At 55.0% G+C, this 15,350-nt stretch overlaps 5 protein-coding genes across 5 annotated transcripts; 1 reads left to right on the top strand and 4 right to left on the bottom strand.

The window, feature by feature from the left end:
- Positions 1 to 1,668: 1,668 nt before the first annotated feature.
- CPAR01_12466 (metal ion transporter metal ion transporter) lies at positions 1,669 to 3,561 on the bottom strand (the record flags this gene model as incomplete). The annotated part of the gene is made up of 3 exons (XM_060496722.1): positions 1,669 to 2,521; positions 2,579 to 3,092; positions 3,153 to 3,561. 3 exons carry the CDS (start codon positions 3,559 to 3,561, stop codon positions 1,669 to 1,671), a joined length of 1,776 nt encoding a protein of 591 aa, XP_060344255.1.
- A 1,134-nt stretch (positions 3,562 to 4,695) lies between these two features.
- On the bottom strand, positions 4,696 to 5,550 carry CPAR01_12467 (phospholipid methyltransferase; the record flags this gene model as incomplete). The annotated part of the gene is made up of 4 exons (XM_060496723.1): positions 4,696 to 5,210; positions 5,271 to 5,287; positions 5,351 to 5,390; positions 5,490 to 5,550. The coding sequence occupies 4 exons, from the start codon at positions 5,548 to 5,550 to the stop codon at positions 4,696 to 4,698; spliced, it is 633 nt and encodes a 210-aa protein (XP_060344256.1).
- Positions 5,551 to 6,287: 737 nt separating this feature from the next.
- CPAR01_12468 (uncharacterized protein) lies at positions 6,288 to 7,899 on the bottom strand (the record flags this gene model as incomplete). The annotated part of the gene is made up of 4 exons (XM_060496724.1): positions 6,288 to 7,357; positions 7,413 to 7,575; positions 7,638 to 7,759; positions 7,827 to 7,899. 4 exons carry the CDS (start codon positions 7,897 to 7,899, stop codon positions 6,288 to 6,290), a joined length of 1,428 nt encoding a protein of 475 aa, XP_060344257.1.
- Positions 7,900 to 8,961: 1,062 nt separating this feature from the next.
- CPAR01_12469 (uncharacterized protein) lies at positions 8,962 to 12,727 on the top strand (the record flags this gene model as incomplete). The annotated part of the gene is made up of 3 exons (XM_060496725.1): positions 8,962 to 9,228; positions 9,280 to 10,828; positions 10,878 to 12,727. 3 exons carry the CDS (start codon positions 8,962 to 8,964, stop codon positions 12,725 to 12,727), a joined length of 3,666 nt encoding a protein of 1,221 aa, XP_060344258.1.
- Positions 12,728 to 12,896: 169 nt separating this feature from the next.
- On the bottom strand, positions 12,897 to 14,294 carry CPAR01_12470 (uncharacterized protein; the record flags this gene model as incomplete). Its single annotated transcript, XM_060496726.1, has 2 exons — positions 12,897 to 14,009; positions 14,103 to 14,294. 2 exons carry the CDS (start codon positions 14,292 to 14,294, stop codon positions 12,897 to 12,899), a joined length of 1,305 nt encoding a protein of 434 aa, XP_060344259.1.
- Positions 14,295 to 15,350: the final 1,056 nt, after the last annotated feature.

The raw sequence follows: 15,350 nt of genomic DNA on the forward strand, positions 1-15,350 counted from the left end.
GACAAAAGTGAGGAGTGCAAGATGCGACAAAAGAGCAAGAGTCGATAGGTAAGGTTAAGATGGCCAAAAAAGCAAAAGAATGGGGCTCAACCGGGGATCGAACCCGGGGCCTCTCGCAGGAGATAACTTGAAGGAACCAAGAACCCAAAGCGAGAATCATACCTCTAGACCATTGAGCCGAACCAAGCCGTTTTGCGGCTAGGAATGCAGGGGCTGCGATGACGGGGAAGCTCGGTTAGCCGCTTATGTCCCTGTCAAAAATGAAGAGTGGGGCAGCTATCTTTTTCGTCCGTGGTACTGCTGCTCGCTTCCCCAGTGTGCCAGCCTGCCGCTAAATCCAAGGCGCGAAGAGAAGGATGTTCAAAAGGTTGTAGATCTAGGTGTGTCGGGAATCTCGTTCCTTGTATGCCGCAGTCAATAGTTTGAGGGAAAACGATAGAATCCAGAGAGGCTCCTTCCGGGTGTTGTAGAAGACAAATCTCAAATTTTTCGTTTCTTGGCTGGGTGGCAGAAATTAATCATGAAGCGTTCGGGAGCTGGCAAGCCGGCCCTTGCTAGATCCTCCAATCAATATCTAGCCTGTCTCCGCCCGCCGATATGGTTTCCCTGGCCAAGGACCGACTACCTTATTTGCCTCCATAGTGACATTCATCCGGCGGTAAACTCCCAGATCGCAGAAGCAAGCTGTGTATAGACTCCTTGGGGGAGTGGCAGGCGCAGCGCGCAAGAAGCAGTTAGCGAGCAAGACTCCGTCGTTCTCATAGAAGATCATGACCTGTCAACAGCCAGTGTACTCAGTAAGATAACAGCCCCATGGAAGCCAATGTAACTTACACAGTTAAGTAGCTAAGTCCTAGGCCTAATCAGATGACGCCTCCAAGCCCAAAAGTAGGAAAAACGACCTGGCTCTCTTCCGACGTTGGCTACACATCAACCTCGCAGGCTCACTGTACTAGGTAAACTCAGTGAAATTATCAAGTCGTGCTCCTTTCTACATGCCTATATGCCTAGTCGATCCAATTCCAAGATCTCAGGAGAGAAAGCCCGCCTTGACGCCCATATTTTCTTCCCATGGATGAAGATCATGAAGGGTCCCAAAATCACGCAACTATCTCCAGTCTATTCTAGATAGAAGAGGTTCTGTCATCGACAATCTCATCAAAGACCGGCGACATAGCCATCTCCCACATGGCATTCCGCATCCTGCTTTGACATGTAAGAAACAGGAAGGGTTGGACCGAAATGCGAATGTATCCACGTCTCCCCGGGCAGGGGAAGTTGTCAATGATCAAATATTCGCGATTCACATCTCATCTTGTGCCGGCGTTCGGTACCTTATGTAAGTAAGTAGGCAATACACATAGTGAGTCCTCGTAAATCTGCAACATACGAAAAACTGAGCTGAACCAAAGACAGTAAAATCTCAGAGGCATTTAAATAAGATACAATCGAGAGAAGTGAAGTTGAAAATTGTCTGTCGTGTCAGAATTGTGCTCACCTCCTTTATACATCCCCCTATTAACTCCCACCACCACTCCAACCGTCTCGTACATTACGTACATGATAGTATCGAATATACAAGCAAGTCATCAAGTCATCAGTCGTCAAAACGTCCAAAATGTGCGTATACCTTTCCCCGTTTCCTCCCATAAGCAAAACCAAAAACGCTCAATTATGAGCATTCAACACCAACAACACCAAATTCGCCACAACCATGACAGTAATCATCAACCAAAGCAAAACAGCAAGCACCGTAACCCACCACGAATTCGCCATCTTCACCCCAACAGCACTAAACCGCCGCGCCGGCACGACGCCCGTATCAGACCCGTAGCTCGCGGCGCCGGGTACGACAGTCATGTACTTGTCAAACGACGTGAAATAAATCAGCGGCGCCGTGATGATGGGCAACACGGTGCTCAGCACGACCTGCGTGCCCGTCAAGGCGTTGCTGAGCCCGGACTGTCCCGCGACGGCGACGACGACGACGGTCGGCGTGACGCTTATGAGGCGCGTCGCGAGGCGGCGGAGCCAGGGCCGCATGCGCCAGTTGAGCGCTCCCTCGCTGACGAGCTGGCCGGCGATGGTGCATACCAGGCCCGCGGATACGCCTGACAAAAGGAGGGCAAAGGCAAAGATGATTCCCGCGGCGGAGGAGATGCTGTTGGCAAGTAAGTCGTGCATACCGAAGATGTCAGAGGCGAGAGACGTCTGGCCCTGGTAGAGCGCTGAGCCCGCCACGATGAGAATAGCCGAGTTAACGAAGAGCGCAAAGATGAAGAGGGAGAAGACGATCTCGGCGATGGAGAACTTCATGCAGTGCTTTATGGCGGCCATGGAGGGGAAGTAAAAGACCTTGTCGTAGCTGTCGACGGTGGTCATTGTGTCGGAGCGGGGGAGTTCCTGGAGGTTACCCTCCTTCATGTCAAAGTCTTTGAGGCGGGACTGGACGACGCCCGAGCCGAGGTGGAGGCTGTGAGGCATGACTGTTGCGCCCAAGATCCCACAAGACTGATATAATCTGTCACAGTACATGTTAGCACGCCCAAGGGATCACAGGAGGGCCTTCTCTACATACCCTTGAGTCTGGATGATGGAGCTGGACGGGAGGTATCCGCGAAACACCTGACCGACGGTCGTATTCTCAATCAACGAAAGCTGAATACAGAAGCAAACGACGACGCCCAAAACAAGAAAACAGACGCCAATCTCAAACAGCCGTAGGCCGCGCATCGAACCATCGGGGCGGTAAAAGACGACGATAAAGACAACGTCCACAATGGTGAGAACGACGCAGGCGATCAACGGCAACTTTGGTATAAGCAGGTGTATAGCCGTTGCAGTTCCAATGACGACCGCCATATCCGTCGCGACAATGGCAATCTCGGCGAGTGCGTAGACGGTGAGGTTCATCCATTTCGGGAGGAAGACGCGGCAGGCGGTCGCCAAGTCGAGGCCTGTGATGGTCCCGAGTTTGATAGACAGCGCCTGGAGGAATATCGCAACAATGTTGCTCAGCAGAACGATGAACAGCAGGTCAAAGTGATAGGAAGCCCCGGCGGCGATATCAGTGGCGTAGTTTCCGGGATCAACTGCGTCAGATGGTCAGTTTCGACTGCACTTTCAATACCTCGTTCTCCAAAGATACCTACTATATGCGACGGCAATCATGAACCCGGGTCCCACAAACTTGCCAAATGTGATGAGATCGCTCCATCGCCTGTTGATCCAGTTCTCCTCCCTCTTGTGAACGGTATGGCCTGGCAAGGGAAGTGTCGGTCCTTCAAGGAGCGAAAACGGGCCCTCGTCGTCGATCCGCGTCTGCTTCTTGAGCGTATTCGGGGCAAAACCCTCAGCGCTGGCCGACGTGCCCTGCGAAGATACAATGGTATTGAGGTTGATGAAATCCGGTGGCACGTCACTCAGTCGCCTGGACTCCGAGTGTGACTGGCCATGTAGAGTTTGGCTGATGGTGTAGTCGGCGGTGAAAGGACTGACGCTGGATCGGCGGGAACTGCCACCTTGCTCAGCGACGGGCTCATCCAGCCATGTAGGCTTCATGGTATCCCAGGTAGCAACGACAGATTTTGATCCGGTCCGCGATGCTACATTCCAAGGGGACGATTAGAATTGATGCCAATGTGTAACCTTGACAAGCAGACTCGTCAAAACTTGCCATGGGAGCGCTTATGAGAGGCAGCGTTGAACCCTTTGCAAGAGCGTCAAAGGGGGGGGGGGGGAGGGAAAGGGGAACAAAAGACTCCTCGGTTTGAGGAGGAAAACGGGAAACAGCATAGTTTTGTCACGTCCAAAGGTGCCGATGCTGAAAACGGAGCCGGAAACACTACCAGGTCCTTACTCAACGGCAGAAAACATTCCGAATGCGGTCTCCGCGAAGGCCTACGGCGCCTCCGTATGAGACACCACATCGTCATGAGAGCAAGCCCTGGGAAACATCCGACCGAGCTACTGGGACGCCCAAGAAAGACGGAATGGAACCGGGCAGTGGGTTTTCTCTTCGAAACAGGTCCAGATGTGCGAGGGTCTTTCTTGGCTAATGCGGACGGGGCGGGACGAGCAAAGAAGGGCGCTCCACGAAGCGCCCGCCACTAGCAGTCAGTCGAGTCTTGGGAGAATGCTTCTGGACCAGACTTCCTGAGACCTTTTGTCCGCGTTCGGAATAGCCGGTGGGAGAGGGCACTTGCTAATGTTAACCAACATGGCGAAATCAACGATTATGGCATGGCTTGCCATTTCAAGTCTGTGAGTGGATAAAAGCAGAAGTTGAAGCTGTGGCGTAAACGGAGGCGCCTAACCATGTCATGTAAATTGCATCTTCTGGTTGGCCTGACTAGAAGCGAAGTTTCTCTGGTCTGAATCACTAAAGTAATAGGTGTTCGACAGCCGAACTTTGTTGAAGGCTGATGTCCATTTTTTTTTTGGTCTCTCTCTCTCTTCTCCCTTGGCGGGCCGTTTTGGGCTTGACTCGGCCGGCCACCTTCGGGAAGATGTGTGTGTGGGACGGTCAGCTCACCGGACTGACCGGGCTCACCGAGACCCATATCACCGCAGTATCCCGGCGGGGACCTGCGTGGCTCCGTACACCCCCTGTCGTCCGGTCTTGCGCTCGGCCCCGATCCGGAACGGGATGTGGAGATGGGTTTTGTGCTGTTGAAGCTGGGCCTCTTTTCGCATTCACCTAATCTTCTTGGTGTCCTTGCCAGCAGCACGTTCGCGGTCTCTCTTGGCATAGATGCCAGCAGTAAAGGGGTTCTCATAGCGCAGGGCAATTTGGTAAACGATGAAGACCCAGAGAGTCAGCAGGATGCCGGCGGGCTTGCCGTAGATGAGGGCGGCGCCAAGGAAGCTCAGGGTGGACCCATTGTACATCGGGGCGTCGGTAATGCTGAAGGGAAAGCCAGTCACGATGCTGTCCATCAAAATGCCGAAGTAGTCACCGAGAAACGTGCCGGTAATACCCAGCTGCCATGTCGAAGAGAGAACGAGAACGTTGCCACATGCCACGAGGGCGTATCCGACATAGGTCACCGCATCGGACGCGAGAAGTGGGTGGGCTGGCTGGAAGCGCAGGGCCCGTTCGTAGAGAAGATCACGGAAAATGCCGAGAGAAAAGATGGTGGCAGCCAGACCGTAGCATGCAGCTTGCGAACGTCCACCAGCGAGCTTGGTGAGGATCTTGTTCTTGTACTCTGGGAACCAAGCAGGTTAGACGGTGGCTACTGGGACACGACCGTGGCGGCTTCACGAACCTTGTCTTGCGACGATGCTACGCAGATGTTAGCACAAAACTTAGCTGAGGCACGCTGACGAACATAGGAAAGCAACTTACTTCCAGAACAACGGGTTGAAGGCAATTGCAGCGGCAGAAACTGTTTGCAACGATTTGGGTCAGCGGGGGGAAAGAGGCGACGACGACGAGCTGGAGAGGAAAGGAAGGGCCCAAGCTCCACGGGTACGACATGACGTACTGAGTAGGCTCTTCTGGTTGAAGTCGACCAGGGCCTTGTTGTCAATCTGGACGGGCGCCATGGCGAATACCAATGTCAATGGAGAGGAATGCTGTTGTAGAACGAGAGAAATCTGCAAGGCAATGCAACGAGCAGTTTTCCTCTCAAAAGGAAGAAAACCGTTGAGGACAGAGAGTAGCTTATTTAGGAAGAAGAGAAGGATGGGTTGGGAAGTCTCGCAGGCTTGTGACAGAAGCTTGCTCCACCCCAGGTATTTATGTTAGCGGGGACACCTGGCCATAGCGTCTCGTCATAACGCAGTACCAGTAATGCACCGCCGGGGGTCCAAGGGTGCGGTTTACGCCCTTAGGTAAGTACTTTTCATCCTGTTACCTATGTACCTTTCCGTACCTACTATGAGGTACCTTTACCGTTTGCTCTTAAGGTAGGTAGTCTTAGGTTTCTTTTCTTCACGGGGTTTCGACGGTCTTCGGGGCTGGGGTAGATGAACCCTCCAGCCCCCGCCGCAGCTATCCGATCCTTGACGCGGCAAGCGATAGCTCGAGAGAACGAGCTCCTTTGCCAGCGCATCCAACACAATCCAGTCCTCCAAAGACTCTGAGACGCAAGGGAAGGCAGTACAGAATCATGAACTGAAAAGGGTCATCAAGGAATCCAGCATATATATAACTGACTAGAAAACAGCGCGCCGCCTTGACCAATTCGCAACATGGGGGGTATCAATTGCAACGTCAACCGCCAAACACCATAACCCGGAGATAATCCCTCAAAGTAAGCCAACAACGCCCGGGCACCCATTCACCTGCGATTCCTAGTCTTCTTGGCCACGGTGCCCGTGTCTTCTTCCTCGTCGTCCTGGCCCTTCTTGAGATCCTCCGTGAGGCCCCACTTCTCCTTGTCGTACCAGTCCTCGCCGTCAGACATATCCCGGTTGGCACCACTGTGCGCTTCCGACTTGGACCACTCGAGAACTGTGTTGCGTAGCCGGTTGGCCTTGAGAAGGCCTTCGTGGAGCTTCATAGCACCGCGGCAGACCTCCTCTTGTTTCTGGACGTACAGAGCTAACAGGCGGCGGATATCCTCGGCCTCTGCCTCTGGTAGACCCACATCTCGGTCTGGACGAGCGTTGGCCGGCGGCCGGAAAAATGGGTGGACAAAGGTTTCGTCCGCCGTCTCCGATGCCGTTGCCATTGACGGCGCATGCGTACCGTTGCCATCAGCCAGTTCTGTTCCGGGCTGTGACGGAGGTATCGCGTTGCCATCGTGCATTTCAACGTCAACCGCCTTTTGTTTCTGCTTCTTGTCGGCTTTGCTTTCAACCTGTGCCTCCTTGGCTACTGTGCTAGGTTTGGAAGTTTCGCCGTTTGCTACCTGGGATGCGTCTGCCTCAGGCTGAGTGTGCTCCTTGTCTGCCTTTTCAGATGCGGACTTCGCAGCATCCCCCTTCTCGGAGCCGGCATCAGTCATTGTTACGTCCCCATCTTCGTTGTCCTTGTCTCCAGACGCCTCGCCGTTCGTGCCGTTTGGCGCATGTTCTGGTTTCGCATCGCCGCTCAACGTACCAGAGGAGGCGTCCCCGTTTGATCCGGCAGTGATGGCTTTCGTGTTTTGTAGGTAGCCGCGTTCGACGTAGTCTGTCGAGTACAAGTCGGCATCGTCCGGACCGACCATCATGCCACAGGGGACCCATGTGTAGTCGCCGCAAATCTTTGTGAACAGATGTCTGACTCTCCACAGCGATGCATTTTCTTTCCGTCGAACGTCGCAGCTTTGCTCGGCTATCTCGTCTAGGGTCTTGGCTGTGAAGGGTTTCGAAAGGGTCGGATGTTGTGGCAGGTCGATTGAGGCAGTCAAGGGAGCTAGGATTTCTGGAACGGGGTCAGTTAAGAGCCTGGGACCGCGATTGATTCTTGTGGTACTGACGTTCAATTCGAATATTGGCGTAGGGGTCAAGCTCTGTGGCCGAGGAGACAGCCTCCTGAATGCGCTCCTCGTCGTCGTCGCTGTCAATTTCGTACCCTTCTTCGTCTACAATGGGAGGGTTGCGGCTGATTATCGTGCGCTGCTGGCCAGCGTAGTCAATCACCTGCGATGGTTAGTGTTGGTCGGACGCCGTGGGCGGGTATGCGGGAGGAACTCGCGACGTACTTCGTTGTAAACTTCGGGACCGGAGGGTGGTGCGAGTTGACCTTTGTGAGCAAAGAGTGCGCGCTTCTGGAGTTTGTGGCCGCGGTTGCCGTAGTGGTCAATCTCGTCGTCCGAGTCGGATTCTGCCAGGTGCTCGTTAGGATGTGAGGTCGACAAGGCTTCACGTCGGGAAGTGATTGGTGTGCGTACCATAGGCTTTTCGCTTCAGAGCCTTCTTCATAGCGGCGACCGTCTCGGCGAACAGGATCTGTTGGGTTGCCATTGCGCTATTCAGACTCTTGCCCCTGGCGACGTGCCCAAGCGATCACGGAGGTGGGTGCGGTGGCAGCGGCAGCGAGAAGCAGGACGAGGGGAGACAGAGCTGGGGTCGATTGGAGCCTTTTTCGAGTAAAGAGACTAAACAGTCTCAAATGACTGGTTATTGAGTTCGAAGCGGATCGGGAGAGGTGCGAGAGGAAGTCATTTACGAGACCGGTTCGGAGAATGGTGTGGTGTGGGAGAGGTGTAGGAAAGGTAGAATGGGTAGCCCTCAATTTCTGCGCGCAGCCTCTGTGACGAGGCGGGAGGAGAAGCACGCGGGCGGGCGAGGCTGGATTTCCTGGCCCTGTGGAGGGTACCCGACTGCGCTCCCACACTGATGAACGTCCTACTAGGTACAGAGCGACTGCGCTGCGCTTTCCACTGCTGCCAGGTCCCCGTCCGCTCTTTGGAGGTGGGTCGATCATGACCGCATTTAGGTGTACAGCCAATCATGGCACCCAGCATCGGCAGCCACTTTACCCGATGCCGAGACGTCCTACTGTCGCTGATCGGCTGCCCTGTGCCTCCAGCGCTGCTCAGGGGGGGTGTCCACCTGCTTTGTGGTCACTGCCCGTATCACTACAGCGAGACGATAAGGTACCTGTGGCCTGAACACATTAACGTAACTTAGGATTACCGGCGGTGGGCTGGGATTGGGGTGAGGTGCGGGACGAGAGCTGTGATACTTTTGACATGTATCTTTCTTCTCACAGACCTGTTGGAGGACGCAGGACACCCTTGCTTGCGCGATCCTCAACTTGCACGAAGCTTCCCCATTCGCGACAACGTGCAAGTCTTGCTCACTGCACACTCTCTTGCTGTAATCGCCTGGTTTCCTGATCCAAGCGGTCATGCTCCCTTGAGTACCGCTTCCGTGAGTGCCCACTAGCTACTGCCATCACCAGGAGTACATGCTTCTAACGTGCAGTGTCTATCTAGAGTAGCTTTGCGATCCGGTCGACCCCTGCCAAAAGAATCGATATCTTCATGGTCGCCTTGCGCTGCATGCTCCAACTTGATAATAATGGACGGATACCCGGTTGGAAGCCTGGATCATAACATCCCGCACATCGTCATTGCCGGCCTGACTTCGATCCCCGCCAAAGCCCTGCCTCTGAACGCAGAGCTTCGAGACCAAGCCCTCTTGATCCGATCCGAACTGCCAAGCATAGAAAGCCCGAATGCCGAAGCCTTGAAAGACTACATAGTTCGTCAAGATGGAAGGAATCACCCATGGAACGGCAAAGACAGCGGGAAGCCGTACAGGCTGCGGGTCGCCGTTGCTGGTCGAGTACGGCGCGCACCACCTACTTGCATCAAGTCAGGGCTAACATCTGCATAGTCTCTTGTTCTCCCTCCTCGCCGTGCTAGACTTCCAGACGGCATAGAAGCTCCCGAGACGCCCGCTGTGCTGCATTCGCCCTTTTCTCCTCTTAGCCCAGTCTCTCCATTGTATCCCGATGGCTTGATGAACACAGACTGGCTCCAAAAGCATGAGGACATGGTTCCCAGTGTCTATGTATCTTTCTATACCCTGACGACCGATCCGACACTTGCTACCCTTCACGACAATCAGCTGAAAACGGACATCAACAACTCCAAGACCGCTATCAGCAGGTCAGGCTACAGGACACGCTTCGCCGTTGTTCTCCTGAGCGATGGCGTTGCTTCGGCTTCTATGCAAGATTTCATGCAGGAGAGACTCGAAAACATCAGGCGAGGCGTTGCTTTGGACAACAAGTCCTTCTTCTACCTGTCGCCCCAGGACCTTTCAACAGATTTAGAGCATACTGCAGACTCCATGCTTGCGGCCGTCTTCTTGCAAGCCATAGAGTACTATCGCGATCTCGGCCGTCATGCTCGGAAGAAGCGCAGCCGCGGAATTGCTCCGCAACCTACAGTGCCGCCTACGAGCACTTCCCAAACGACCTCGGTGCAAGACTGGAATGTACGATACGATTACAAGACGGGGGTTTTCGCCGAGTTCCGACAGGAGATGGACGCGGCGCTGCGCTCGTATGAACAAGCTTATGAGGGGCTCCTCAGTCAGGACGTCATGGACATAATCCCCAGCTGGAGCCCAAGATGGAACGAGGCGCGCATGCTTGCGGATGTGCTGGCGATACGCAGCATTCGATGCCTGCTCTGGGGATCCCAGAACACTGCTGCCGTACGGAAATGGCACACACATCGGGACAGGATAGCAGACTTTGTCGATCGACGCGGCCGGGGAACGAATAACTACGGATGGGCTGCATGGGAATCGAGGTGGGCGGTAGTGATGGCGAATCTAATCGAGAGAGTGGACATTCGCAGCTTGGCGCCAGCAACGCGAACGTTATTTCTTCAGCCTGAAAAGGCTGCTGCAGCCGATCGCTTACGACCATGGGAAATGCTGCATCACACGGGATATTGGTATCGCATCGCAGCTGAGCATCTGATGACCCGGCGAAGACTTGCCCGGTCTATTCCAGAAGAAGACCGGCGCTCGCCAGATACCACTCCGGCTTCGGCAGTTGCGAGCAAGGCCTTCCAATACGACACGTACATGTGCCCAGATCCTCACGAGGAGTTTCCTCTGCAGGGGACGGGCGTCAATCATTCTAAGCTCATTATAGACATTCTAATGGCAGCTAGATCCCAGTTCCAGGCACGGCGTCAACTGCGGTTATCGGCCGAATTGTCTTTGGAATGCGCGAAAGAAATGGTGAACCTAAAGGCCTGGGACGACATTGTTGCTTTGCTGCGACCTCTATGGGAAGACATGTCGTTCAGATCAGAGGGATGGCTCAACATTACGGAAGACCTGAGCTGGGTGTTGCGTGCTGCGGCCGCCCGAATTGGTCACGGGGAGCTTGTAGTCGCCATTGACTGGGAGCTGATGAACAGGAGTAAGATCTTTTCTTCTCTTCATCTTTACGGACACTGACTGCAACACAGAGTTCACACGGCGGCCCAACTGGCACTACGACATATCCAGGTCACTCGAGGGACTTGATATCGAGCCCAAACCAACTGTGACCATTAATGATGATGTGGTTTCCTCCTTCATCGCCGCATCCTTCATCTTCAAAAGCGAAGATGGTAAAGCTGGCGAAAACTGTCAAGCGCAAGTTGCCATTCGATCCGACGCTTTCCCAGATGCATCGGCGGTGACGCTCAAGGGCCTGAGAATCGACTTTGAAGGTAGCTTGAAGACCATCACACTAGATCATGACCCGGAGTCCAATGGTGGAAAGAGCAAGGGCAACGTCACGCTTGCGGACGTGCCCCTGACCGAGCAGGCTCGAGACGGCGAAGAGGAAGAGGAAGGCTCATCAGGGCTGAGCGGATCTGGAAACCTGACCCTGAAGCCTGGGCACACGAACGTTTACGAAATGGCCATACCTCTGCGGGAGCCCGGCGAGGCGCACGCATCCTCGGCGACGTTGATCCTGGAGACGGACACCTTTTTGCTGAATTATACCGTTACCTTCCGGGATCTGGGAGCGACGGACTTTTGGTTTGGACCGTCTCTTTCACGGAGACGGATCGTGCGGCAGAGCGCGCATGTTATCCAAGTCCAGGCCAGGCCGCCCAAGCTGGAGATCAAGCTGGCGCAACCTCAGGATCAATTTTACGCAAACGAGCCAATGGACCTGGTTGTGGATGTTGTCAATGCCGAGGAGACTGAGGCTGTGGCTAAGCTCGAGGCTCACGTCTTTGGCGAGCAGATCCCGTCCTTCCGCGTGGACATTGAAGACGAAGGAGAACATGTTGCAGAAGCTGGTCAGGAGGAGGCCAAACTTACGGGGTTGACACTTGGAAATTTGGCAATATCGCAGTCAAAACGTGTCAAGATCAGGCTTGAACCCGTACAGTTGACCACCTCTTTCGATGTCACACTGAGGGTGTTTTACCATCTCGCCGCCGACCCGGCTACCTTGATCATGCAGATTCTACCCGTCCAGCTCAACGTCGTCAACCCCTTTGAAGCAAACTACGATCTTATTCCGCGTCTCCATTCGGATCCCTGGCCAAGCTTATTTGATTATGAGGGCGTGCAGGACCCCTCGGCAGACGAAGCTGCGATGCAGCCCCGCGGTCTGGCACAAAAGTGGTGTCTCGTGTGCCACTTTGCATCGTTCGCGACGGAAGACCTGGAGATTGTCAGCATGGACGCCGAAGTCATTGCGTGCCAGAATCACGCACGGTGCACCACGGCGACCCGCCCAGAGATCGCAGAAGGCGGGCTCCGAATCCCACCAAAGCAGATGCAGGAGGCCCAGTTCGATCTGGTGGCTCAAAAGTTCAGCCTCGACGATCGGGGGCCTGCGTCCCTCGACGTAGCTTTTGTCCTCAAGTGGCGCCGCACATCAACAGCCTCGTCACCAGCGCTGGTCAACACGACCAGGATGCTTGTCCCAAGATATATCGTCTTGGGCACCGAGCCTCGCGTCCTAGCTTCGTACTCTCTCGCCAATTCCGTGACGGGTCTGATACATTTGGACATCACCATTGAGAACCCGTCGAGTCATTTCCTGACGTTTGGTTTGAACATGGAGCCCAGTGACGAGTTTGCGTTTTCCGGCTCCAAGCAGACCACGGCGCACGTCTTGCCCGTGTCTAGACGTACCATTACGTACCGGTTGCTACCTTTGATACGGGGTGACTACATCCGGCCCACGCTCGTGGTTCGGGACAAGTACTTCCAAAAGGTATTGAGGATCATACCGACGGAGGGGATGAAGATCGACAAGGACGGCCTGCTGGTTTGGATACCGCCAGAGGAGGGCGAAGAAGAGGAGTAGGAGGGGCCGGTGATGATGAAACGATCAAGCTGCCGGGCTTTCTTGTGTACATAGACTCTACATCTAAAGGTGTCTCTAAACATCCAGCTCCACAAAGGTGCCAAACACTACCATGCTCTCGCTCCTCTTGGTTCTAAACTTTCGTCGCTCGTGAACTACACACATGCTTCTAGATCTTCGCCTTGGGTGGCCGCGCCGACCCCCCAATCTTACCCATCCACTCCTCGGTAAGCGTCGTCTTCTCCTCGACGCTCAACCTCGTCCACCGCTCATATTCCTCCTGCTCAACCCTCCACTCCCCCATCACCTTCTCAATCCACTCAGCCGTCAACTTTGCACTCGTCCCAGGAACCTCCATCGGGAACAAATGCCCGCCACCCTCGAGCGTAACTTCCTTCACCCTCCCCCTCGCGACCCCACCGCTCCCGCCTACCCCGGTTCCCGTCAACCGCATCTTCTCGTCGCGCAGTTCCGGCGTGGAGAGGTCGCTTGCGCCGCCGAAGACGTAGAGACAGCTGGGGCGCAGGTGCGGGAGGCGTACGAGGGTGGATGCGCCTTCGGAGCGGTAGACGGGGAATGTGTAGTAGCGCTCGTTGAGGGCCGGGTCGAGGTCCGGGACGAGATCTGGGTTGACGAGGTTCGTGCCGGAAGAATCGTAGGCGTGCCAAGAGGGGCGGAAGTAGGTGAAGACCTCTTGGTGTTTTGTCGTTGCGAGGGTTACGCTTTCTTTTGTGATGGGGGTTTTGGGGTTGTTGGTGCTAGAGGTGGAGGGGTAGAGTTGCGTGGGCACGTCGCGGAGGCCGTGGTCCATCCACGCTTCGAACACCCTCTCATCCCAGCCGCGGTAAAACGGGCTCTTGAGGAACGCTTTACGCGCCTCCTCGCGCGAGGGCCAGAGATCTCTGCGGCGGGCGCTCGCTGCTGCGGGAGACGCGGCGATGGTGCCCTTGGCGTTGGACGACCATTTCGAAATGACGGGGTCTAAGAGGACGACGCCGGAGAAGAGGCGCGGGTTGATGAGGGCGACGTTGACGATTGCGTTGCCGCCGAACGAGTGGCCTACGCCGAGCAGGGGACGCGGCGGGCGGAGGGTGTTGATGAGGTGGAGGAGGTCGCGGGGGTGGTCGAACCAGCCCGGGTCGTTGCCGAGGAGGGGTTCGTTGAGGGATGAGGAGCGGCCTTGCCAGGCTGCGTCTGCGATGATGATGGAGCGGATGCGGAAGGTCGAGGTTGGGAGGAGGGATTGGGCGTGCAGGTCTTGCCAGAGGGCTTCGTAGAGTTCCTGTGATGATTAGTGAGCGTGGTGTTCGTGAGGTGTATGGTTCATGAGGAAACATGGGATGAAGTGAGATGAAGTGAGATGAAGGTGACAAACCTTGGGGAAGCCGTTGGCGTGGGCGCCAATGATTGTGACGTCGCCGGGCTTGGGGTTCGGGTTGTCCTTTGGGACGTACTCCTTTACGGCGAGCTTGAGGACGTCGTCTTGGGAGCGGGAGAGGGCGCGGGGGAACTCGCGGATGTGTGAGCCGTCGAGGACGTGCTCCCTGATGTGGAAGACGGAGGACATGTTGATTGTTTAGTGAGGCTGTTTAGTTGAATTGAGATGAAGTGAGATGAGTGAGTTTCACTGAGTGAAGGACTGCTGTTGCTCAGCCAGGATACACTCAGTTCATGTGTGAGAGAGTGCGTGCGTCTGGTACGTGTATTAAGTAAGGAGAATTAAGATGAAAAGAGGTCGAGGTGAGGCCAGGTCTCAAAATATCGTCTCCCAGCTTCATCGGCTACACAGGTAGGGTAGGCAAGGCAAGATTGACGAGGTTAGAAGATGGGACTAGACTTGCGACGAAGGGACCGGGTCGACGTTCCTTAGTGAAGGCGAAAGTCTGGGGTCCTGGGGGTGTTGTGTGGAGCTGGTAGATGCCGAGGTACCAGCGGTTACCGGTACGGAGTACGGGTACGCCCCCTGCCATGTACCTGAGCCAACACTGCCTGTGCTGTGTTAATATCTAAAGTATCTGTACCTCAGTTCGGCTCATACCCATCCCCGAGGCCGTAGACATCATCCATGTAAGTAGCACTCTCAAGGCATTCATTTGATGGCGTTTGCAACCGAGAATTCTGGCAGAAGAGGAAAGAAAAAGCAAACTCAAGAGAATCAACCATGTCGGCGTGTCCATTCCATGTCTTGGAGGCAACCGATTCGGGGGGGGACACAAGTTTGACAATGGTTAACACTATCAGCCACACGTTTGAGATGCTGCAGTCTCGCCATCTGAGATGAATTGAGTTTTTCCCTGTTGCCCATTGTGCGAGTATTCTTCCTTGTGTCGTGTTTGTGTCTGTGTTTGTGTGTGAGTGTCACCCGCCTGTCATCCATTCGCTCCCGTGTCTCTCGTCATCAGAATTCAGCTCTGTTCTGGAGGGACCTGTGACGGACTGGATGACCCAATTCTACCCCGCAATCTCCAATCTTCCAGGCACGCCGCACCGCCAGGTTCTCGTGCCCCGCAACACCTCATCTGCCGCATCTCGCCCGACCAACACCTCACCGAGTCCACTCCCGTCACCTACACCCACACACCCGCCGCCGCTGCCGGACCGGATCCGGTCCAGACACCCCTGC

This window comes from Colletotrichum paranaense (genome assembly GCF_030867605.1).
Source record: "Colletotrichum paranaense strain IMI 384185 chromosome Unknown Scaffold_11.1, whole genome shotgun sequence".
NCBI lineage: Eukaryota > Fungi > Ascomycota > Sordariomycetes > Glomerellales > Glomerellaceae > Colletotrichum > Colletotrichum paranaense.